The sequence below is a fragment of the Mustela lutreola genome, chromosome 1, assembly GCF_030435805.1.
Source record: "Mustela lutreola isolate mMusLut2 chromosome 1, mMusLut2.pri, whole genome shotgun sequence".
Taxonomy (NCBI): Eukaryota; Metazoa; Chordata; class Mammalia; order Carnivora; family Mustelidae; genus Mustela; species Mustela lutreola.
Window position 1 is genome coordinate 166,389,052 of NC_081290.1, and position 25,268 is coordinate 166,414,319.

At 40.2% G+C, this 25,268-nt stretch overlaps 1 protein-coding gene across 3 annotated transcripts in view; it reads left to right on the forward strand.

Annotated features, from left to right (window-relative positions):
• Positions 1-20,162, forward strand: part of SLC18A1 (solute carrier family 18 member A1) — a 28,966-nt gene extending 8,804 nt beyond the window's left edge. Inside the window, exons 8-15 of one of the 3 annotated variants that reach the window (XM_059155639.1) lie at positions 1,657-1,717; positions 1,799-1,894; positions 14,955-15,033; positions 15,971-16,022; positions 17,498-17,561; positions 18,257-18,376; positions 18,597-18,730; positions 19,675-20,162. In XM_059155639.1, coding sequence (XP_059011622.1) covers positions 1,657-1,717; positions 1,799-1,894; positions 14,955-15,033; positions 15,971-16,022; positions 17,498-17,561; positions 18,257-18,376; positions 18,597-18,730; positions 19,675-19,788 — 720 coding nt within the window. In that variant the 3' untranslated portion in view covers positions 19,789-20,162. The remainder of the gene's footprint in view (positions 1-1,656; positions 1,718-1,798; positions 1,895-14,954; positions 15,034-15,970; positions 16,023-17,497; positions 17,562-18,256; positions 18,377-18,596; positions 18,731-19,674) is intronic. The other 2 variants (XM_059155654.1, XM_059155647.1) reach the window with 2 other exon arrangements.
• Positions 20,163-25,268: the final 5,106 nt, after the last annotated feature.

Here is a 25,268-nt window from a genome sequence, read left to right on the forward strand (position 1 = left end):
GATTATCATTATATCATGGTTAAATATCAGAGTTGGTATTTATCTGACTCCAAGCCACAGATGTCTCTGGGAAATCCATATCAAACCACAAAGAATGAAAGATAAGGAAGTACAGAAAGTATGGGGAAGTTTGAATTAAAATCCTTGATTTTATAGCCAAGACATACAAAAGTGTGAGTAACCTAGGAACCCACTATTTTCAATTGGGATCAGTCTTGTGGGACTAAGCCCTTTACCTGTGGGGTCTGTGCTAACCCTAAGAAGTCAGTGCAGAACTGAATTATGTTATAAGACACCCAGCCAGTACCTTTAGAGAACTGAAGAATTGTTTGGTGGGAAAGCCCTCACATATGGTACCAAAAGTGTTGTAAGAGGAGAAATTATTTTTCTTTAATATCTTTTTGTATGGTTTTGACTTAGATGATAATATTTTACATATTCAAAAATTTAATTATTATTTTTCTGCCTGTAGAAAATACCACTGTATGTATGCCATATTTTATTTAATCCCCTATGTTTGAACATTTAGGTAATTGCCAGTATTTTATAAAGAATGCTGCAATTAATAACCTTGTGCATATGCATTTTTATAAAATTGGAAGTAATCTATAGAATAAATTCCTATAAGTGAAATTGTTAGGCTAAAGGCCTTATTAGACTTCTTTATGTATATTTTTTGATTTAGATCTGTCTCTTTATTTTGAATTATATATTTAGTTTTAGTATCTCTGAATATTTTATTGTACCCCTGTTAAGTATGCAGGGAGGGTTATTATATCAAAACTATTAAATAATTATCAGATAGAATGTAGTTAGCACCACAGATTTGGGCACAGTGCTCAGGAAGTTTGTTAGAGGGAGAAGTTTCAGCTATTGAGTCAGGAAATACAGTGGAAAAGAAGGAGCCATTTAAGACTGACTTTGAGAATGGGTAGGAGCTGGACCTGCATAGAGAAAGAAGGTAGTTTAGGCAAAAACAAAAACAAAAACAAAACAAAAAACCCTGAACATAGTTTAGGAAAAATAACCTGCTGGAATGCATGGGAGGAAAGTGGAGTGATTTGAGTTTAATTGGAATAAAGATTTTCTGAGAAAAAGGGGAAATTAGAACTGAGCATTTAGGCTTGCATTTTAATCTGTATTTTCAAACACCTTCAGCTTGACTTGCCAGTGTGGCTCAAAATGGTCAGGATGAAGCCTCCAGAATGCTTGAAGATCTTTCTAAGTTATCACCTCTGGGCTCACCTTTGGGATTCAGTACTCTACCTGTTGGCAAACATTAACACAACACCAGCAAGATCTCGTGGTGAGGCCCAAGACCAGGAGTCCAGACACCCATTGCCCATTGCTGGCCTTGCTGACAATCCACTTTCATCTAGTTGATGATCATTTGAAAGCAAGAATTGGTCTGGAACATGTTGTCTTACTCTTTGTGACTACCACTGTGTTTGCCTAGCACACAGGAGGTATACTGCCAGCTGACTCTGTGACATTGGGGAAGTCACATTATCTCCTCTGATTTGGGTGTCTGGTCTCTTCATTAAAGGAGCTGACATAGATGATTTCTAAGGTCCTGTCTGCATATTCTCAGATTCTATGACAATAGGAGAGATGTACACTGTAAAAATGGAAGTTTTTTGTTGTCCATGTTCTCAGAGTGCCAGGGGGACTCCTCTCCTTACACTTCTCAAAGACCCTTATATCCTGGTAGCTGCAGGTAAGCTGAAAATGCCTCTCTTTGCAATGGGAGGGTCTGGGCTTCTGGGTAGCCCTGGTGTTTACAGAACTGTCTCTCCAGGCTCCCTCTGCTTTGCTAACATGGGAGTGGCCATGATGGAGCCCACACTGCCCATCTGGATGATGCAGACCATGTGCTCACCCGAGTGGCAGTTAGGTAAGTGACCTTGTTCCTCAACTTGGGCTTAGGCAGAGGTAGGTGTGTGCCATGCGCCTTTTTTCAGGTAATTGAGATGCACTATCAGGCCCAGGTCTTCAGAGTCACAGAGGCACAATGTGCTTCCTTTGCAGAGTTATCTTCTCTGTCCATATCTGTAAATCAAATCTGAGTGGGCAGGCAGCACCTCCAAGAAGCAGCCCAAGAAAGGCAAGGTGGGAGGGATTGAGAGGGGCTATTGAGTGACAACATACCTAGCTACGTGGTAGAATGATCAATGATTTTTACTCAAAAATCTGCATTTTCATTTCAGTTCCATTGATTGGCTATGTAAACTTGTGCAAACCACATCAATTTTCTGGGCACCAACTCTCATTTCTGAAATGGGCATTGGAATACTGTCTAGTTCAAAGGGTCATTTGAGAAATAAATGGCATAATATGTGGAAATGCTCTGCACCTGCAGAATATTAATATGTACCATTACCATCCACACTTTTCTCTCTTCAACTCCCCTTCCCCTATATTAGCTTTTGCTGTCCTTTTACCTCTAACAAGATGTTTATGGAGGCTTCCAGCTGGAAGATCTTCCTCTTCTTCATGGGGAAATGTCCCTGTGATTCATTTGAGTTTAGAGAGGAGGTTCTGGCCCTTCCCAGGAAGCCCGAGGACAGGGAATAGAGAAGGCTATGTGTCATTCAGTCCCTGTGGGGAAGAATCTTACGGGGCCAGAGGGGAAGTTGATAAGGACCTGATATAGCTCAGCATGCAACGAAAAGCACTAAATCTAATTTTTGTAGGGGACTATTCTAAGCTGCACTCTTCAAATTGGATTTTTCTGGGCTGCAAATGCCTCGGACCATGACAATTAATTGAGTTAGTTGGTGCTCTGCCCCACGGCTATGATAGCTCAGGCTCCTGGTGCAGGTGGGCAAACACAGCTCAGAGCAGCTTCTCCCCAGCTCTTCTTCACCACATAGGAGAGAATATTAAAAGCAAACCAGCCTTCAGTAACTGGTGAATTGTTGACTTTGAGTTAAATTATAATTATCATAACAATTCCTAGTAGGCAACACTATTTCCTCTACACACAGAAAGGCATTGAGAGGCTAGTAAAATGCAGTGAAACTCACTGGGCTGATTCTATACAGCCCTTTATGCAGGTGAGGCTGCAGTTGAAAGCTCTCAGGAGAGAAAGTCAGAATACTGAGAGAGCTTTGCCTCCCACACTCCTTTACAGCTTTCCTCAATGCTTTCTGCATCTCTAAGTCTGGCTTCAAAAGCTCTCACAACAACTGGAGAGCTTGTTAAAACTCTGAGTGTGGGGACGCCTGGGTGGCTCAGTTGGTTGGACGACTGCCTTCGGCTCAGGTCATGATCCTGGAGTCCTGGGATCGAGTCCCGCATCGGACTCCCAGCTCCATGGGGAGTCTGCTTCTCTCTCTGACCTTCTCCTCGTTCATGCTCTCTCTCTCTGTTTCTCTCTCAAGTAAATAAATAAAATCTTTAAAAAAAAAAAAAAAAAAAAAAAAACAAAAAAAAAAAAAACTCTGAGTGTGGGCCCCACCCAGAAATTCTATAGAATCAAATTTGCATTTTCTTAAGTTTCCTGGTGATGCTGATACAGTATCAGGGATCACACTGAAAAATATTGCACTAAACGCAGACAACCTGTCAAAAAGTTGTTTGGAGGAGACAGCACTTTTGAGAGTGATTGGTCTTCTGTGACTGAGTACTCCCTAAGTGACCCATTTTGTGCCCAGTACTCTCTCTGTGGGGAGAAAACAGGCTGACCTGGGTTTGACTCCTGACCACTTATTAGTTGTGACCTTGGATGAGTTATTTAACCTCTTCAAACACCACCTTTTTTCATTTGAGGAAATGGAGACGCTTTCAGAGTTGTTTTCAGGATTAAATATATCTATGTATTCTAAAGGGATTAACACAGGGGCACCTGGTGGCTCAGTTAGTTGAGCAACCAGCTCTTGATTTCAGCTCCCGCCATGATGTCAAGGTCTTGAAATCATGCCCTATGTGGGGCTCTGTGTTCAGCATGGAGTCTCTTTGTGCCTCTCCCTTTTCGCCTCTCCCACCTCTTTCTCCTTCTCTCACAAATAAATAAATAAAATCCTTAAAAATAAATAGGTAAAGGGATTAGCATAATTGGTTGGAATACAGGATAGATATACTGTGTAAATAAAAATAACTATTTTCATCATTGTTTTTGTTGAAATTATTTTGACAGTCACAGATATGTGTAATTCCCTGCTCCTTAGAAGATATGCTGTGAAAAAATATATGTTTGTCTATAAACATATAGTTTGGAATATATTTTGCAAAAAATGCTACTGAAAATGCAAGCTATACCCAGTCTTAAAGAGCAAGTCACATTGGTTGAGGAAATTTCATTTAGGAAATTCCATATCATTTAAAACAACAGTAAGAAGATATATCTAGGAGGATATTAAGCTTCCTAGAGGTGCCTATCTCCAGATCTCTGGTAAACAGTGGAATAGTTATGGTTCTAAATTTTTAAAAGCAATTAAGGATAAACAAATGGATATGGTTGGAAACATTGTAGCCCTGTGCAAATAGACAAATACACTAAGATATGCTTCACTTCCACCCCATGAAAGAGAATATTAAAATCAAACAAGCTATCAACCAGTAATTGGTGAATTATTGACTTTAGGTTTAATTGTAATCATCATGACAGTTTCGATTAGGCACTGCTGTTTCCTGTATGTACAGAAAGGCATAGAGAGGCTGGTGAGACCTGAAAAACTCTCACTGCTCATTTTGTGCAGTACTTTATGCCAGAGACATCTGTGCTGTCATGCTCTGGTGTGGATAGTGGAAACATGAAGTTGGAAGGTGAAGGCCTGGGTTCAAGTCATGACCCTGTTACTACCCAGTTAGGACAATAACAGTTAAGGCTGATGCATAGAGGGCACTTATTCTGTGCCAGACATTGTGCAAAATGGTTGGCACACAGTATCTCATTCAAGGCTCACAAGCAGCCTATCTGGTAGGAATTATTATTGTCCCCATATTTCATAAATTTCTTTTTTTTTTTTAAAGATTTTATTTATTTATTTGACAGAGAGAGATCACAAGTAGGTAGAGAGACAGGCAGAGAGAGAGAGAGGAGGAAACAGGCTCCCCGCTAAGCAGAGAGCCCGATGCGGGACTCGATCCCAGGACCCCGAGATCATGACCTGAGCCGAAGGCAGCGGCTTAACCCACTGAGCCACCCAGGCGCCCTATTTCATAAATTTCTTAATCTGATCCAATTTCCTATCTCCCCCTCCAAAAATTCCTGAAGCCTGTAGAACCTCCTGTCATTGACGAGTGTCCCATGTCTTCAAACTCTTCTCTAAACATTTCCATCATCTTCTTGCCCTGAGAGCTGAATGTTTCCTGAAAGCACTGTTTCCCAGCTGTCTTGATGGAAATGCATGTTCCTCTAGACTTCACTCACCTTTGTTACTTCTGAATCATTTCTTCTTCTTCTTCCTTTTTAAGATTTTATTTGTTTACTTGAGAGAGAGAGAGAGCACGAACAGGAGGAGGGGCAGAGGGAGAGGGGGAAGCAGACTCCCCTCTGAGCAAGGGATCCTGACTAGGGGCTCGATCCAAGGATGCTGGGATCATGACTTAAGCAAAAGACAGACACTTAACTGACAGCCACTCAGGAACTCCAGAATTATTCCTTCTTTATTCTCCTTCAAATACCCCAACTCCCTTGAAGGTCATGTCATTATATTATACCCCCCTCCACCTCTCTTCACTGCAATCACCTATTGACCCCTTAGGTATTCCTTTTCTTTCATTAAAATTGTCAACACCTGGCTCATATTCTTTTTTCCTTTATTCCTTCCATCATTCTTTTTTTTTTTTTTTTTTTTTTAAGATTTCATTTGTTTATTTGACACAAAGATACAGAGTGAGAGAGGGAAAATAAGTAGGGGTCCTTCCCACTGAGCAAGGACCCCCAATTAGGGGCTTGATCTCAGGACCCTAAGGGAGATGCTTAATAAAATAAGTAGGGGTCCTTCCCATTGAGCAAGGACCCCCAATGAGGGGCTTGATCTCAGGACCCTAAGGGAGATGCTTAACGACTGAGCCACCCAGGCTCCTATCTTTCACAATTCTTTTTTTTTTTAATTTATTTATTTTCAGCATAACAGTATTCATTATTTTTGCACCATACCCAGTGCTCCATGCAATACGTGCCTTCTATAATACCCACCAGCTGGTACCCCAACCTCCCAACCCCTGCCATTTCAAACCCCTCAGATTGTTTTTCAGAGTCCATAGTCTCTCACGATTCACCTCCCCTTCCAATTTCCCCCAAGTCCCTTCTCCTCTCTAACTCCCCTTGTCCTTCATGCTATTTGTTATGCTCCACAAATAAGTGAAACCATAGGATAATTGACTCTCTCTGCTTGACTTATTTCACTCAGCATAATATCTTCCAGTCCCATCCATGTTGATACAAAAGTTGGGTATCCATCCTTTCTAATGGAGGCATAATACTCCATAGTGTATATGGACCACATCTTCCTTATCCATTCGTCCATTGAAGGGCATCTTGGTTCTTTCCATAGTTTGGCAACCGTGGCCATTGCTGCTATAAACATTGGGATACAGATGGGCCTTCTTTTCACTACATTGGTATCTTTGGGGTAAATACCCAAGAGTGCAATCACAGGATCATAGGGAAGCTCTATTTTTAATTTCTTGAGGAATCTCCACACTGTTCTCCAAAGAGGCTACACCAACTTGCATTCTCACCAACAGTGGAAGAGGGTTCCCCTTTCTCCACATCCCCTCCAACACATGTTGTTTCCTGTCTTGCTAATTTTGGCCATTCTAACTGGTGTAAGGTGATATCTCAATGTGGTTTTAATTTGAATCTCCCTGAGGGCTAGTGATGATGAACATTTTTTCATGTGTCTGATAGCCATTTGTATGTCTTGACTGGAGAAGTGTCTGTTCATATCTTCTGCCCATTTTTGGATATGATTGTCTGTTTTGTGTGTGTTGAGTTGAGTTTGAGGAGTTCATTATAGATCCTGGATATCAACCTTTTGTCTGTACTGTCATTTGCAAATAGCTTCTCCCATTCCGTGGGTTGCCTCTTTGTTTTTTTGACTGTTTTCTTTGCTGTGCAGAAGCTTTTGATTTTGATGAAGTCCCAAAAGTTTATTTTCGCTTTTGTTTCTTTTCTTTTTTTTTTTAAGTTTTAATTTTTTTTTTAATTTTTATTTTTTATAAACATATATTTTTATCCCCAGGGGTACAGGTCTGTGAATCACCAGGTTTACACACTTCACAGCACACACCAAATCACATACCCTCCCCAATGTCCATAATCCCACCCCCTTCTCCCAAACCCCCTCCCCCCGGCAACCCTCAGTTTGTTTTGTGAGATTAAGAGTCACTTATGGTTTGTCTCCCTCCCAATCCCATCTTGTTTCATTTATTCTTCTACCCACTTAAGCCTCCATGTTGCATCACCACTTCCTCATATCAGGGAGATCATATGATAGTTGTCTTTCTCTGCTTGACTTATTTCGCTAAGCATGATACGCTCTAGTTCCATCCATGTTGTTGCAAATGGCAAGATTTCATTTCTTTTGATGGCTGCATAGTATTCCATTGTGTATATATACCACATCTTCTTGATCCATTCATCTGTTGATGGACATCTAGGTTCTTTCCATAGTTTGGCTATTGTGGACATTGCTGCTATAAACATTCGGGTGCATGTGTCCCTTTGGATCACTACATTTGTATCTTTAGGGTAAATACCCAATAGTGCAATTGCTGGGTCATAGGGCAGCTCTATTTTCAACATTTTGAGGAACCTCCATGCTGTTTTCCAGAGTGGCTGCACCAGCTTGCATTCCCACCAACAGTGTAGGAGGGTTCCCCTTTCTCCGCATCCTCGCCAGCATCTGTCATTTCCTGACTTGTTGATTTTAGCCATTCTGACTGGTGTGAGGTGATATCTCATTGTGGTTTTGATTTGTATTTCCCTGATGCCGAGTGATATGGAGCACTTTTTCATGTGTCTGTTGGCCATCTGGATGTCTTCTTTGCAGAAATGTCTGTTCATGTCTTCTGCCCATTTCTTGATTGGATTATTTGTTCTTTGGGTGTTGAGTTTGCTAAGTTCTTTATAGATTCTGGACACTAGTCTTTTATCTGATATGTCGTTTGCAAATATCTTCTCCCATTCTGTCAGTTGTCTTTTGATTTTGTTAACTGTTTCCTTTGCTGTGCAAAAGCTTTTGATCTTGATGAAATCCCAGTAGTTCATTTTTTCCCTTGCTTCCCTTGCCTTTTGCGTTGTTCCTAGGAAGATGTTGCTGCGGCAGAGGTCGAAGAGGTTGCTGCCCGTGTTCTCCTCAAGGATTTTGATGGATTCCTTTCGCACATTGAGGTCCTTCATCCATTTTGAGTCTATTTTTGTGTGTGGTGTAAGGAAATGGTCCAATTTCATTTTTCTGCATGTGGCTGTCCAATTTTCCCAGCACCATTTATTGAAAAGGCTGTCTTTTTTCCATTGGACATTCTTTCCTGCTTTGTCGAAGATTAGATGACCATAGATTTGAGGGTCTATTTCTGGGCTCTCTATTCTGTTCCATTGATCTATATGTCTGTTTTTGTGCCAGTACCATGCTGTCTTGATGATGACAGCTTTGTAATAGAGCTTGAAGTCCGGAATTGTGATGCCACCAACGTTGGCTTTCTTTTTCAATATCCCTTTGGCTATTCGAGGTCTTTTCTGGTTCCATATAAATTTTAGAATTATTTGTTCCATTTCTTTGAAAAAGATGGATGGTACTTTGATAGGAATTGCATTAAATGTGTAGATTGCTTTAGGTAGCATAGACATTTTCACAATATTTATTCTTCCAATCCAGGAGCATGGAACATTTTTCCATTTCTTTGTGTCTTCCTCAATTTCTTTCATGAGTACTTTATAGTTTTCTGAGTATAGATTCTGTGTCTCTTTGGTTAGGTTTATTCCTAGGTATCTTATGGTTTTGGATGCAATTGTAAATGGGATTGACTCCTTAATATCTCTTTCTTCTGTCTTGCTGTTGGTGTAGAGAAATGCAACTGATTTCTGTGCATTGATTTTATATCCTGACACTTTACTGAATTCCTGTATAAGTTCTAGCAGTTTTGGAGTGGAGTCTTTTGGGTTTTCCACATATAGTATCATATCATCTGCGAAGAGTGATAATTTGACTTCTTCTTTGCCGATTTGGATGCCTTTAATTTCCTTTTGTTGTCTGATTGCTGAGGCTAGGACCTCTAGTACGATGTTGAATAGCAGTGGTGATAATGGACATCCCTGCCGTGTTCCTGACCTTAGCGGAAAAGCTTTCAGTTTTTCTCCATTGAGAATGATATTTGCGGTGGGTTTTTCATAGATGGCTTTGATGATATTGAGGTATGTGCCCTCTATCCCTACACTTTGAAGAGTTTTGATCAGGAAGGGATGTTGTACTTTGTCAAATGCTTTTTCAGCATCTATTGAGAGTATCATATGGTTCTTGTTCTTTCTTTTATTGATGTGTTGTATCACATTGACTGATTTGTGGATGTTGAACCAACCTTGCAGCCCTGGAATAAATCCCACTTGGTCGTGGTGAATAATCTTTTTAATGTACTGTTGAATCCTATTGGCTAGTATTTTGTTGAGTATTTTCGCATCTGTGTTCATCAAGGATATCGGTCTATAGCTCTCTTTTTTGGTGGGATCCTTGTCTGGTTTTGGGATCAAGGTGATGCTGGCCTCATAAAATGAGTTTGGAAGTTTTCCTTCCATTTCTCTTTTTTGGAACAGTTTCAGGAGAATAGGAATTAGTTCTTCTTTAAATGTTTGGTAGAATTCCCCTGGGAAGCCGTCTGGCCCTGGGCTTTTGTTTGTTTGGAGATTTTTAATGACTGTTTCAATCTCCTTACTGGTTATGGGTCTGTTCAGGCTTTCTATTTCTTCCTGGTTCAGTTGTGGTAGTTTATATGTTTCTAGGAATGCAACCATTTCTTCCAGATTGTCAAATTTATTGCCGTAGAGTTGCTCATAGTATGTTCTTATAATAGTTTGTATTTCTTTGGTGTTAGTTGTGATCTATCCTCTTTCATTCATGATTTTATTTATTTGGGTCCTTTCTCTTTTCTTTTTGATAAGTCGGGCCAGGGGTTTATCAATTTTATTAATTCTTTCAAAGAACCAGCTCCTACTTTCGTTGATTTGTTCTATTGTTTTTTTGGTTTCTATTTCATTGATTTCTGCTCTGATCTTTATGATTTCTCTTCTCCTGCTGGGCTTAGGGTTTCTTTCTTGTTCTTTCTCCAGCTCCTTTAGGTGTAGGGTTAGGTTGTGTACCTGAGACCTTTCTTGTTTCTTGAGAAAGGCTTGTACCGCTATATATTTTCCTCTCAGGACTGCCTTTGTTGTGTCCCACAGATTTTGAACCGTTGTATTTTCATTATCATTTGTTTCCATGATTTTTTTCAATTCTTCTTTAATTTCCCGGTTGACCCATTCATTCTTTAGAAGGATACTGTTTAGTCTCCATGTATTTGGGTTCTTTCCAAACTTCCTTTTGTGGTTGAGTTCTAGCTTTAGAGCATTGTGGTCTGAAAATATGCAGGGAATGATCCCAATCTTTTGATACCGGTTGAGTCCTGATTTAGGACCGAGGATGTGATCTATTCTGGAGAATGTTCCATGTGCACTAGAGAAGAATGTGTGTTCTGTTGCTTTGGGATGAAATGTTCTGAATATATCTGTGATGTCCATCTGGTCCAGTGTGTCGTTTAAGGCCTTTATTTCCTTGCTGATCTTTTGCTTGGATGATCTGTCCATTTCAGTGAGGGGAGTGTTAAAGTCCCCTACTATTATTGTATTATTGTTGATGTGTTTCTTTGATTTTGTTATTAATTGGTTTATATAGTTGGCTGCTCCCACATTGGGGGCATAGATATTTAAAATTGTTAGATCTTCTTGTTGGACAGACCCTTTGAGTATGATATAGTGTCCTTCCTCATCTCTTATTATAGTCTTTGGCTTAAAATCTAATTGATCTTATATAAGGATTGCCACTCCTGCTTTCTTCTGATGTCCATTAGCATGGTAAATTCTTTTCCACCCCCTCACTTTAAATCTGGAGGTGTCTTCGGGCTTAAAATGTGTTTCTTGGAGGCAACATATAGATGGGTTTTGTTTTTTTATCCATTCTGATACCCTGTGTCTTTTGACAGGGGCATTTAGCCCATTCACATTCAGGGTAACTATTGAGAGATATGAATTTAGTGCCATTGTATTACCTGTAAGGTGACTGTTACTGTATATGGTCTCTGTTCCTTTCTGATCTACCACTTGTAGGCTCTCTACGGCCATACCACCCTGAACGCGCCCGATCTCGTCTGTTTCTTTTTTTTTTTTTAAGATTTTATTTATTTATTTGACAGACAGAGATCACAAGTAGGTAGAGAGGCAGGCAGAGAGAGAGAGAGGAAGCAGGCTCTCCTCTGAGCAGAGAGCCCGATGCAGGGCTCGATCCCAGGACCCTGGGATCTTGACCCAAGCAGAAGGCAGAGGTTTAACCCACTGAGCCTCCCAGGCACCCCACCTTCACAATTCTTGATGGCTTCAATATCCAGGTGGATAATTCTACCAACATCTTGGCCTATTCTTTAATCTACTTTCTTACAATAATCTTTTGCAATGACCTTTTTCTCCTTTCCACCTTAACCAATCAAACCTTTTTGACCTTGACATTAATTTTATCATCTCTGAATTTAATTTCAGATAATTCAGTCCAATTATCAATTCACATATTCCCTACTCAGGTATTCTAATATCCCATATCAACAAATTTTGGCCACATGGGGATCACCAATCCATTGGCCTCAAGTCATTTTCTATTTTCTATCACTTCTCATGTCCTCAATTTTTATTTATTCAGCTTGAATTCCATCATGATGGAATTCAAGTATTAGTTCCTTTGCCCTGCTTTCCCTCTGGGATTGTCAGTTGACACAGCATTGATTCTGGTTAAGTTAATCTGCTTGCCTACTCCTTGTCTATGCATGAGTGGCACACTGGGGCTGTGGGAAAACACACAGCAAGGCTGTTAGTCTCACCTTACATTTATGGCTAAAGAAATAAAGTAGGTTTTCACATTGCCCAACAATCTTTCTCTAGGTCCCCAGTTATGTCTTCCTTCCCACTTTCTGAAATGACTGTTTTATACTTATCCATTCAAACCTCTTCCACACCCTCATCCTCTCGTCATTCTTAGCTCCTAGTCATTGAGAAATCAGAAGCAATGAGATGTGAACTTACATGTTCCCATCACTAAGTATACTAATTTTCCTGCATTTGTATGCATATTCACCACCTTCTTTTTGTGGTTGAAGCATCCTAACTCCTTCAGAAGCCAAACTACTACTACTACCACCACCACCACCACCACCAATACTTCTCCTCCTTTTATTCTCCCTCCTCCTCTTCCCCCTCCTCCTCCACCACTTATTTCTCTTGTTGTTGCCCTCCTCCTCCCCCTCCCTCTCCACATTCTTCTCTGACTTCTTCATCTTCATCTTCTTTTTCTTCTCTTCCTCCTTCTCCTTCCTCCTCCTTTTCCATTCCATCCCCTCTAAACTATTTCATTGGCTTCTTCTTATCACACTTGTTATCTCTTCTCTGCTAACTTTTTTTTAATTTGATTTCTTTTCAGTGTAACAGAATTCATTGTTTATGCACCATACCCAGGGCTCCATGCAATATGTGCCCTCCATAATACCCACCACCAGGCTCCCCCACCTTCCCATCCCCCACCCTCAGATTGTTTTTCAGAGTCCATAGTCTCTCATGGTTCATCTCCCCCTCCAATTTCCCCCAACTCCTTTCTCCACTCCATCTCCCCATGTCCTCCCTGTTATTTCTTATGCTCCACAAATAAGTGAAACTATATGATAATTAACTCTCTCTGCTTGACTTATCCCTTAAGTCATAATAATAATAATAATCTCTTCCAGTCCCATCCATGTTGCTACAAAAGTTAGGTATTCATCCTTTCTGATAGAGGCATAATACTCCATAGTGTATATGGATCACATCTTCCTTATCCATTCGTCCATTGAAGGGCATCTTCGTTCTTCCCACAGTTTGGTGACTTTTGCTGTGATGGCTTTTGCTGTAATGAACATTGGGGTACATATGGCCCTTCTTTTCACTACATCTGTATCTTTGGGGTAAATACCCAGTAGTGCGATTCCCTACTAACTTTTAAATGTAAGAGTCCCTGAAAGCTCAGACCTTGGATCTCTATTCTTCTCTATCTAATGTTTTAGAGGTTATCCCAGTCTTTCCTATGGTCTTAAGAACCACGGATAAATGATCATTTTGAACTTGAATAAGTGAATAAATGAATATTTATATCTGTGCTTAGGCTCTGTCCTTGGAAATTTAATCTTGTACACCAGTGCCTTGCATCTCCAGTTGTATATCTAATATGCATTCAAACCTTGTTTCCCCAGGCTCTTCCTCCATCTCCAGTTACCCAACTAAGTAAGACAAAATGAATGATTTTTGATTTCTCTCTTTCTCTCACTCCAACTATGGCCACACCCAACTCAACAGAAAGTTCCACTGACTCTACAATCATAATAATATTTTGGTCACTTCTTTCCATCATGACATCCAAGCTGAAACATTGTCACTTTCCTCCTGGGTTCTGCAAATAGTTTTCTGGCTTTTACTCTTGTCCTGTGAACCCATTCTTCTAACCACAACCAAAAGACTTGAGAAAATGTAAATTAAAATATGTCATTCCCTTCCAAAGTTTCCCATTGTGCTTGGAATAAATTCCAAATTCTAGGTCTACATTTCCTATTACTCTTCCCTTTGCTCATTGTGCTTCAGCCACATAGACCTCCTTTCTATTCCTAAAAGAGACAAATAGTTTCTTCAACATCTTTGTATTTGCATGAGATGTTTTTATTTGTTACTTGTTTGTTCTGCTTGAAATACTCTGTTTAGGTCATTCAGATCTCAGTTTAAATGTCATCTCCTCAAAAAGGTCTTACCAGCCCCCAAACTGAAGTTAACTCTATTCCTGGTCACACTTCCATGCCATATTAAATGTTTTTCATACAACTTATTATTTTTCAAAATTATCTTTTCTTTCATTTGTTTACTTGTTTATTGTCTGGCTCCCTCCCTTGAAATGTAAATGCCCTAAAAACTAAGATTTTTTCTAGCTTATCTACACCATCTTATTTATCCCATCATATTCTAATCTTAGAACACCAGACACATAGTAAAAGCTCATTAAAAGTACTGAATGAATGAATGAATAAGACTCAGGGAGGGTAAAGTGCTCAAAGTCTCAGAGATATGAAGTAGCCAAGCCACAGTTTCAACTCAGAACTGTATAACTTCAAGGACCATGCTCTAGAGCACATGACTCTACCATTGGAGAAAGAAATGTGACCAGTGCTTCAGTTTACAAAATACTTTTAAATATGCTATACAATTTGCTCCTCAGTGTAAATTGTTATGCTAGAATCATAGCTTTGTTTTTGCCAGATGTGGATGGTAAAGCTCTGAAATACTTAGTAACTTTTCCAAGATCACCACTAGAGCAATTGAAAGAAAGGTGAATAGCAAGGCAGGAATTTCACTTCCCAGGTAATATGTATTTCTTTTTCCAAGGCTGATGATATTCCTATGTTGATAATCAGAAGGGTTTTTACATATGAATTTCTCATTAGAGCTATTCTTTAGGAAGTCTATGTGGGGGAGCTGGAAGGACATTGTATTAAAGCTAAACAAAGCCTGGCTCTTGAGGAAAGTGGAAGTATAGAGCCTCATGTCAACTGTTCTGGGTTGGCACAGGGATCTCCAACACACAAAACAAAGTAGTTTGTAATTCTTGAAGGTAACAGAGAAACTTTACAATCATGTAAATATAGTATTTTGTAGTAAATTGGGCTTATCCTCATCTTAGAATTGTGTCTTTCTACAGGTCTTGCTTTCTTGCCTGCCAGTGTGTCCTACCTCATTGGCACCAACCTCTTTGGTGTATTGGCCAACAAGATGGGTCGGTATGTAACCTGGAAATATGTGGAGAGTATAATAGGAATGTAAGATGGGAGAGATTATTGAGGTTGTCCCTGAACCTAGGATAATGAACAGCTTCTCTAAGGTTGGAAGTTTAGGACAAGCATGCATGGGTAAAAGCCGCCTACAGAGAGGATAGGAGTAGATAGGTGGTGAAGGGGGTATGGATAAAGGATAGCCCTGAGTTGGTTGTGAATATATGATGGATAACCTTTACTTACCAGATGTTTGCTGTCTAGCTTAAGAGCTAAAATAACCCCACAGAGAACAGCTATGAAAAAGCTCATTACTTTGGGGGCAGTGTTGTGAAACTGTGTTCCCTGGAGCCCTAGAGAGTTCTAAAGAGGTACCTCAGAGAACACCAAATGGAAAGGGTTTGAGGCTAAAAAGTAAGTCTGGATTTTGTTCTACCACAGTGAGAACAGCTTCAATTTTATCTTTGAAGCTCAGCATATAGATTTTTAAAGACAAGCTTAAAAAGCCCTGCTATAGGAAATCAGAAAAGGAAAGAAGTTTGGTATTTTTTGTGCATTTTATGATGGGCTTTGAAGACCAGAAAAAAATATGAGTAAGTGAAAGGTAGTCTGAATTGGGAAAGAGCATGAATTAAGTTTGAGGGTTACTTTCAAGGGGCAAGTATCTTCTGAGTAAACTGATTCCTCTGCTAGTGGAAGAAAGAATATGTCCCATTGAACCTCCTCTGCTTCTACTATGGAAAAAGATATGGAACCAGGCAAGGGGGAGGTCAGGGAAAGGGTTCACCTGGTTAGAAATGGATCATGTAGAGATGTCTTCATTTTATCACATCCTAAGGGGTTGATGGAATTAGGAGTGTAGGACTGGCTGGTGTAGTGGAGATAAGATGACAGGTGGAAGGGATTTCTCCCTTTAGCATAGTTTGTGATGGCTCTTTTCTTCCAGGTGGCTGTGCTCCCTGATTGGGATGATTGTAGTAGGCACCAGCTTGCTTTGTGTAAGTATGATGAAGTCTAGGAGAGAGAGAGAGAGAGAGAGAGACCCAGAAATTTAAAGACAATTTTCCTTTGAAATGAACAGAGGGTTAACTTGTCAATGACTGTTGGAAAGACTGTTTATGCATGGGTAAGAATTTAGCTCTGGGAGAAATGCCACCAGGCATCCCATTAAAGGAGGTGGAGAGGAGGGAAAAAGGGCAGTGGAGCAGCTATAGCCGGAGGTCTGAGTCCCTATGTATGGACACATGAAACAATTCATGTTGATACCTATTTCTGGAGCCATTAAAGTGGTTCATTTTATGATTAAATTTACTTATCTCAACCTAACAAGACCTCATAAGCCACCAGGGGAACAATCACATGAGTTGCGGTCTCTAGTGCCAGAATGTTTGGTAGAAAAAGAAAAAAAAAAAGAGAGCTTTCCTATTTTCAAGAGCCCCTTCAAGCTCTCTAAGCCTTCATTTTCTCCTCCTCATAATAGGGATCATACATACACTTGCCTCCTAGAGCTGTAAAGCACTGAGTACAGTGTTCAAAAAAGCCTGGAGGTCTTGATCAGGAGCATGTGTTCCACATAATTCCCAGCTTTGCTACTTCCTGCTTGTGTGATTTTGAGCTAGATATGTCACCTTTTTGTTTAGTTTCTTCATCAGTGTAGAAAGGGATATGTTAGCCTCTCTTAGGACTGTCCATATAAACTACACCACAGTGGGCCCACAGTAAATCTTAATGCAAGCTATTGATAAACTATAATTACCTTTTGAGGGATAATCCCTAAAGTTGTTATTAGCCACTAACATTTGGAGGGTATGTTAAACCTCTGAGAGGTAAATATGTTGGGGTAGCAGGTTCAGGTGACAAGTGTTCAGTGAGAGACCTAAAGAAGCAGTGAAAGAGGAAAGGAAGTCTTTCAGTGGAGGATGGGAAGGCAAAAGAATGAGTTTCATAAGTTTACTGATGCAACACCCCAAAACAGGCTACCCGCCCCTCTAGACTATGGGTAACTAGTTTTTGGTATGTTTCCTTTCTCTTCTTGCCCCAGTAGCTACCAAATTAGGGTTAATTAATACCTTTGAATGTTGCTAATAGAAAAGAGAGGAAACTCCATTCAGTGAAGAGTGAGGACAGAAGTGTATGTCTGGGAGGGTGGTGAAAGCAAGCTGAGGAAGGATTCTTGCAATAGAAGAGATCCATTATTATGTAAAATGGAATAAAATCTGAAATTTAGACTTAATCTTGCCACTTACTATCTTTTTAACTTTGGATAGGGCATTTAACCCAAATGATACCAATCTAGCTTTCATATCTTTAAAATAAAGGTAAAGATTCTTCTTCATAAAGAGAAGTGATAATCCAGACAACTAACATATGTGATACATAGCATATGGCTAATAAATGCATATCATGTGAAAACCCTTTGTTTTGTGGTGACTGCTTGAACTCCTGATAAATCCTTCTTCCTTCCCTGCTGCAGGTTCCTCTGGCTCACAATATTTTTGGTCTCATTGGCCCCAATGCAGGGCTTGGCTTTTCCATAGGTAAGAGTACTCTCAAAGGAGCCAAAGGCCCCTGAATTTTAGCTTTGGGCCAGATCAGAGGAGGTATATGGAAAGGGAGAAGGAGCAGGAGGGTGGCTAGCAAAGTTGTGGGCTCCTAATTCCTACCAGGGATCAGTGTTAGTGCTGAGAGGGAGGAGAGCAGGCAAATGGAATAGACTAAAGGGAGGAGAAAGGGACGAATGGATAAGGAAGTTGTGGTCCATATACACTATGGAGTATTATGCCTCCATCAGAAAGGACGAATACCCAACTTTTGTAGCAACATGGACAGGACTGGAAGAGATTATGCTGAGTGAAATAAGTCAAGCAGAGAGAGTCAATTATCCTATGGTTTCACTTATTTGTGGAGCATAACAAAAAGCATGGAGGACATGGGGAGTTAGAGAGGAGAAGGGAGTTGGGGGAAATTGGAAGGGGAGGTGAACCATGAGAGACTATGGACTCTGAAAAACAATCTGAGGGTTTTGAAGGGGTGGGGGGTGGGAGGTCGGGGTACCAGGTGGTGGGTATTATAGAGGGCACGGATTGTATGGAGCACTGGGTGTGGTGCAAAAATAATGAATACTGTTATGCTGAAAATAAAAAATAAATTAAAAAAAAAGAAAGAATGGTGCCACAAAAAAGGGAGGGTACTGTGGGTGGAGCTGACAGTGTCCTGTTTCCTTTGGCCACAGGCATGGTTGATTCCTCTGTGATGCCCATCATGGGACACTTGGTGGACCTGCGTCACACCTCGGTGTATGGAAGTGTCTATGCCATAGCTGATGTGGCTTTCTGTATGGGATTCGCCATAGGTATGTTGGCAGGAGAGAGGGGAGCACACAGGACTTGGTTTCCCATTTTCTCTTATCTATTGTTTACCAGATGAGAGTAAAGCCAGACGGCTGATTATCCTAGGGTTCTGGAGATATTTGACTTTGGGACATCCTCAGGGTCACCCATTGCTCCTTGCCTAGTGTTTTCTCTGTGATCAGGGGCCAATAAACACTTGTGAATTTGCTTTATTCCTCACAGGCCCATCCACTGGGGGTGCCATTGTGCATGCCATTGGCTTCCCGTGGCTTATGGTCATTATTGGGGTCATCAACATCATCTATGCTCCTCTCTGCTACTACCTGAGAAGCCCCCCAGCCAAGGAGGAAAATCTTGTAAGAGACTCTGACTGTTGTTAAAAGAATAATATTTTTTTTTTAATTTTTATTCTGTTATGTTAGTCACCATAAAATACATCTTTAGTTTTTGATGCAGTGTTCCAAGATTCATTGTGGACTCTGAGAAATGAATAATAATCTTCTGTTTGTTTTTGATCTCCCTTTCTCTCATTGTTTTTCATCGTATGCTGTTTCCTCCATCTTTGGAAGTCTTTTTTGCTTTGTCATATTTTCTGATCCCATTTTCACCTTTATTTTTCGTTTGTGCTCTTCCTTATTTTCCCTTGTTTACTAACCACTTCCGCTCTTATACTGGGTGGTTAAGAAGGGCCCTAAGTAAAGAACAAAACTGAGAATGCTATAAAGAGTTGGGACCAGGGTCCATCAAAGCCATCCCATACTTCAGTTACCAGCAAAATGTGAATTAACACATTATCTACTTAAGGTGGTCAAAATTCCAGTGGGATCTTTCATTCATGTCTGCCATTGTTCTTACCAGGTCATGATTTAAAGTACAAAGCCACAGGGAAGAGAGCCATAACTTTTGATTTTAGTTAATAAGGTACTTTATTTTATTGCAGCATGAGGACCCTAAAGGTTTAGGTGGCTCAATGATGGATGTAGGGACTGGTCACAGGGATGAAAGAAGACAGGGAGGTTAGATAGGGGATAGTACTGGTTTCAGCTGGCTCCCTACTGTAGCTTGTACTATCACTATTAGATTTCAATCAAAAACATGACAGATATTTGTCTTGAACAGGGTGGCTACACTGAGGTGCCTTGGGTGGCCTTGTGCTTGTAAATGAAGCAGAAGAAAAGTAATATGCTTGTTTCTTGAATATTTCCTGAGCAAAACTAGACTTGGATGAGCTAGTGAGGGAAGGGAACAGGGAGATTGATAAAAGATGTGTGGTAATTTCTCCTCCTGTGTCTTGATTTAGGCAATTCTGAGCCAGGACTGTGCCATGGAGACTTGGATATGTGCAACTCAGAAGCTCACAAGGGAATTTCCTCTGGGCAAGGACAGCGATGAGGAGGCTGGCAGTGAAGAGTAGTAGGAGAAGGTGGTCTCTGAACCTTGTCACATGCGGATACATCAGCCTTGGACTTCAGTGACCAAAGTGACCACCTCCTTTTCTGATCACCAGATCACCATGGGCTGCTCAATAGACTTCATTTCTCTTTCCCCTTGGTATCTCCTTTCCTCCCCTCCCTATGGGTACAATTTCTTGGTTCTCTTCTTATCTGTGTAACCCATAGTTCTTCCTCTAAGCTTTGTGGCTTCAGGTGCCCAATTTTTATGGGAGAACATAATGACGCTTTTTCCTAGGCTATTGTGAGGCTGATTAAACTTGAGCTGGTGCATTCTGCAAGGAGTGACTTATTCCACAGGAACAGCAATGACCACAGCATGCCCTTGAAACCAGTAGGGTGACTGACAAACCTCATCTCATCTGTTATACGATTTTCTTTGACATTCCCAGCAAACCATGAAACTTTTGTCTTCTGTTCCTCCATGTGGTCCTTCCTGAGTTTTCTCCGTTAAGTGGGGAATGTGTCCTCAATGTTATACTGCTGCCATATTGCCAATTTAAATTGTTTGCCTGGTTTTTAGAAGCTGAGTGGTTCTTCTGTGGCTAAACCTATAGCTGTTAAAGTGATTTTGTCCTCAGCGAGTGGAGAGCTGGATTTACACCTTTCCTAAATCTCTTTGACTGTTCAAAATAACAACAGGAGGACAGAAAAAAAAAAAAATCTCCAAGATTTTATTGGAGGAAGTAAAAAGAAACTGCCCTGAAATCTCTTTCCACAGTGGGTTTCCTAATACAAGGATTATAATGAGGAATTGTTCTCACTTCTTTTTTTTTTAACATCTTAATTTAATTTTATTTTTTTCAATGTTCCAAGACCCATTATTTATGCACCACCCAGTGCTCCATGCAATATGTGCCCTCTTTAATACCCGCCACAAGGTTCAGCCATCCTCCCACCCCCTCCCTTCCAAAACCCTCAGTTTCTTTCTCAGAGTCTACAGCCTCTCATGGTTCATCTCCCTCTCCAATTTATCCCAATTCATTTTTTCTTTATGTCTCCAAAAATCCTCCATGTTATTCTTTATGCTCCACAAGTAAGTGAAACCATATAATAATTGACTCTCTCTGCTTGATTTATTTCACTTAGCATAATCTCCTCCAGTCCAGTCCATGTTGATACAAAAGTTGGGTATTCATCCTTTCTGATGGCTGTGTAATATTCCATTGTATATATGGACCACATCTTCTTTATTCATTCATCTGTTGAAGGGCATCTCAGCTCTTTCCAAGGTTTGGTGATTGTGGCTATTGCTGCTATGAATATTGGGGTACAGGCCCTTCTTTTCACTACATTGGTATCTTTGGGGTAAATACCCAGTAGTGCAATTGCAGGGTCAGAGGGAAGCTCTATTTTTACTTTTTTGAGGAACTGCCACATTGTTTTCCAAAATGGGTGCAATAACTTTCATTCCCACCAACAGTGGAAGAGGGTTCCCCTTTCTCCACATCCTCTTCAACATATGTTGTTTACTGTCCTGTTGATTTTGGTCATTCTAACTGGTTTAAGGTGGTATCTCAATGTAGATTTGATTTTAATTTCCCTTATGGCTAGTGATGATGAACATTTTTTCATGTGTCACTTAGCCATTTGTATGTCTTTTTTGGAGAAGTGTCTGTTCATGTCTTCTGCCCATTTTTTGACATGATTACCTGGTTTTTGCATGTTGAGTTTGAGGTGTTCTTTATAGATCTTGGATATCAGCCCTTTGTCTGTAGTGTCAATAACTTATTTATTTATTTATTTATTTAAATTTCTTTTCAGTGTACCAGAATTCATTGTTTATGCACCACATCCAGTACTCCATGCACTACATGCCCTGCATAATACCCACGACCAGGCTGACCCAACTTCCCATCCCCACCCCTTCAAAACCCTCACATTGTATTTCAGTTTTTAATCCCCCTTTATCTTAGGAAAATTGAGTCCTATAACAAAGATATCAAGATACATCCAGAAAGAATCAAAAAACCTTTCTCACCCACATGGATAATTTATAACCACTCTCCCATCTTTTTCTTCTGTCAGTGTCTCTGTGTCTTTGTTTTTGTCTTAGTAGTATATAAGTCTTATACTTGGGGTTCTTTTTGATGAGGTTCTTATTTATTTATTTATTTTTCTCTTGTCATCTACTTTTGTTGGTCTTTCTATTTATCTGTTTTTGTTTGTATACTTCAAAAATCTTACCTTGGGGCCCATTTGGGCCAAGCCTTCTCTTTTATATTTCTTTTTTTTCCTGTCTCTCTCTCTCTTTTTTTTTCTTTTTTCTTTATTTTGAGTGGGGACTCTTGATTGCTCAAAAACGTTCCAAGGTGCACCTTATCTGCACCATGGTTGACACATTCAGCTACACATCCGCTCAGCCATCTCCCACCAAAATGACTAGGAGGAGGAATGCCCAACAGAAGAAAAATTCAGAGATTGGGCCTTCTGCATCAGAGCTACTGGATATGGACATTATGGATATCTGACATTATGTCAGAAAGGGAATTCAAGCTAATAATTATCCAGGAAATAGCTAGGTTGGAGAAAGCCCTTGATGACAAAATTAAATTGAATAGGGCAGAAGTGAAAGCTACCAGGGATGATGTTCACGATGTTCTCAATGAGTTCCAATCTGATCTAAATTCTCTAACAGCTAGGATAAATGAGGCAGAAGTTAGAATTAGTGATCTAGAGGACAAGCAGATAGAGAAAAAGGATCAGGAGGAAGCCTGGAACAAACAGCTTAGAAGCCACAAAAACAGAATTAGGGAAATAAATGATGCCATGAAACATTTCAATGTCAGAATTATTGGAATTTCCGAGGGGGAGGAGAAAGAAAGAAGACTAGAAGACATAGTTGGTTGAGCAAATTCTCCATGAAAATTTCCCAATCTCATGAATGGAACCAGAGTTCATGTACTATAGGCAGAATGGTCTCCCCCTAAGATTATAGAATCTAGAAAGACCTCAAGACCCCTGATAGTGAAAATGATTAATCATAATTGTAAACAGGAGCTCTTGAAAGCAGCTAAGGCAAAGAAATTCCTTACATGCAGAGGAAAGCCCTTCAAATAACAGTGCTGTCCTTAGAAACCTGGCAAGCCAGAAAGGGCTGGCAAGATATATTCAGGGCATTAAATGGAAAGAACATGCAGCCGAGAATAATTTATACAGCAAGACTGACATTCAAAATGGATGGAGAGATAATGAGCTTCCAAGACTGGCAAGGTTTAAAAGAGTATGTGAGGGCACCTGGGTGGCTCAGTTGGTTGGGCGACTGCCTTTGGCTCAGGTCATGATCCTGGAGTCCCGGGATCGAGTCCCGCATCAGGCTCCCAGCTCCATGGGGGGCCTGCTTTTCTCTCTGACCTTCTCCTCACTCATACTCTCTCTCACTGTCTCTCTCTCAAATAAATAAATAAAATATTAAAAAAAAATAAAAGAGTATGTGACCACCAAGCTGACACTGCAGGAAATATTAAGGGGGGTTCTATAAAAGAGGAAAAATCCTAAGAATATCATTGAACAGAAATATATGGAGACAATCTACAGAAACATAGACTTCAAAGGTAACACGATGTCAATAAAAACGTATCTCTCAATAATCATTCTCAATGTGAATGGCCTAAATGCACCCATAAAACAACACAGGGATCCAGTTTGGATAAAATGATGGGGCCCATCCATATGTTGTCTACAAGAGACCAATTTCAAACCTAAGGATACACCCAGACTGAAAGTAAAGGAATGGAGAAGCATCTTTCATGCCAATGGGCCGCAAATGAAGGCTGTGGTAGTCCTTCTAATATCAGTTAAATTAGATTTTAAACTAAAGACTGTAGTCAGAGATAGAGAAGGGCACTACATCATTCTTTTTTTTTTTTAAATTTTTTATTTTTTTATAAACATATATTTTTATCCCCAGGGGTACAGGTCTGTGAATCACCAGGTTTACACACTTCACAGCACTCACCAAAGCACATACCCACCCCCTTCTCCCAAACCCCCTCCCCCCAGCAACCCTCAGTTTGTTTTGTGAGATCAAGAGTCACTTATGGTTTGTCTCCCTCCCAATCCCATCTTGTTTCATTTATTCTTCTCCTACCCACTTAAGCCCCCATGTTGCATCACCACTTCCTCATATCTACATCATTCTTAAAGGGACTAACCACCAAGAGGATCTAACAATTGTAAATATTTTGTTCGCCGGTATGGGAGCAGCCAATTACATAAGAAAACTGTTAATCAAGGGGCGCCTGGGTGGCTCTGTGGGTTAAAGCCTCTGTCTTCAGCTCAGGTCATGATTCCAGGGCCCTAGGATCAAGGTCCTGGAAAAAAAAAAAAAAAAAAAAAAGAATGCTTGGATCAACCAGGAGATCAAAGAAGACTTTTTATTTTTAATTTATTTTTTATTTTTTTAATTTATTTTTTATTTTCAGCATAACAGTATTCATTATTTTTGCACTACACCCAGTGCTCCATGCAATACGTGCCCTCTATAATACCCACCACCTGGTACCCCGACCTCACACCCCCCGCCCCTTCAGAGTCCATAGTCTCTCATGGTTCACCTTCCCTTCCAATTTCCCCCAACTCCCTTCTCCTCTCTAACTCCCCATGTCTTCCATGCTATTTGTTATGCTCCACAAATAAGTGAAACCATATGATAATTGACTCTCTCTGCTTGACTTATTTCACTCAGCATAATCTCTTCCAGTCCCGTCCATGTTGCTACAAAAGTTGGGTATTCGTCCTTTCTGATGGAGGCATAATACTCCATAGTGTATATGGACCACATCTTCCTTATCCATTCGTCCACTGAAGGGCACCTTGGTTCTTTCCACAGTTTGGCGACCGTGGCCATTGCTGCTATAAATATTGGGGCAGAGATGTCCCTTATTTTCACTCCATCTGTATCTTTGGGGTAAATACCCAGTAGTGCAATGGCAGGGTCATAGGGAAGTTCTATTTTTAATTTCTTGAGGAATCTCCACACTGTTCTCCAAAGAGGCTACAACAACTTGCATTCTCACCAACAGTGTAAGAGGGTTCCCCTTTGTCCACATCCCCTCCAACACATGTTGTTTCCTGTCTTGCTAATTTTGGCCATTCTAACTGGTGTAAGGTGAAATCTCAATGTAGTTTTAATTTGAATCCCCCTGATGGCTAGTGATGATAAACATTTTTTCATGTGTTTGATGGCCATTTGTATGTCTTTATTGGAGAAGTGGCTGTCCATATCTTCTGCCCATTTTTTGATATGATTGTCTGTTTCGTGTGTGTTGAGCAATCTGTACTTTTAATGCTATTCCAATCAAAATTCCACCGGTATTCTTCAAAGAGCTGGAGCAAATAATCCTAAAATTTGTATGAATCAGAAGAGACCCTGAATCGCTAAGGAAATGTTGAAAAACAAATATAAAACAGGGGGCATCATGTTACCTGATTTCAAGCTTTA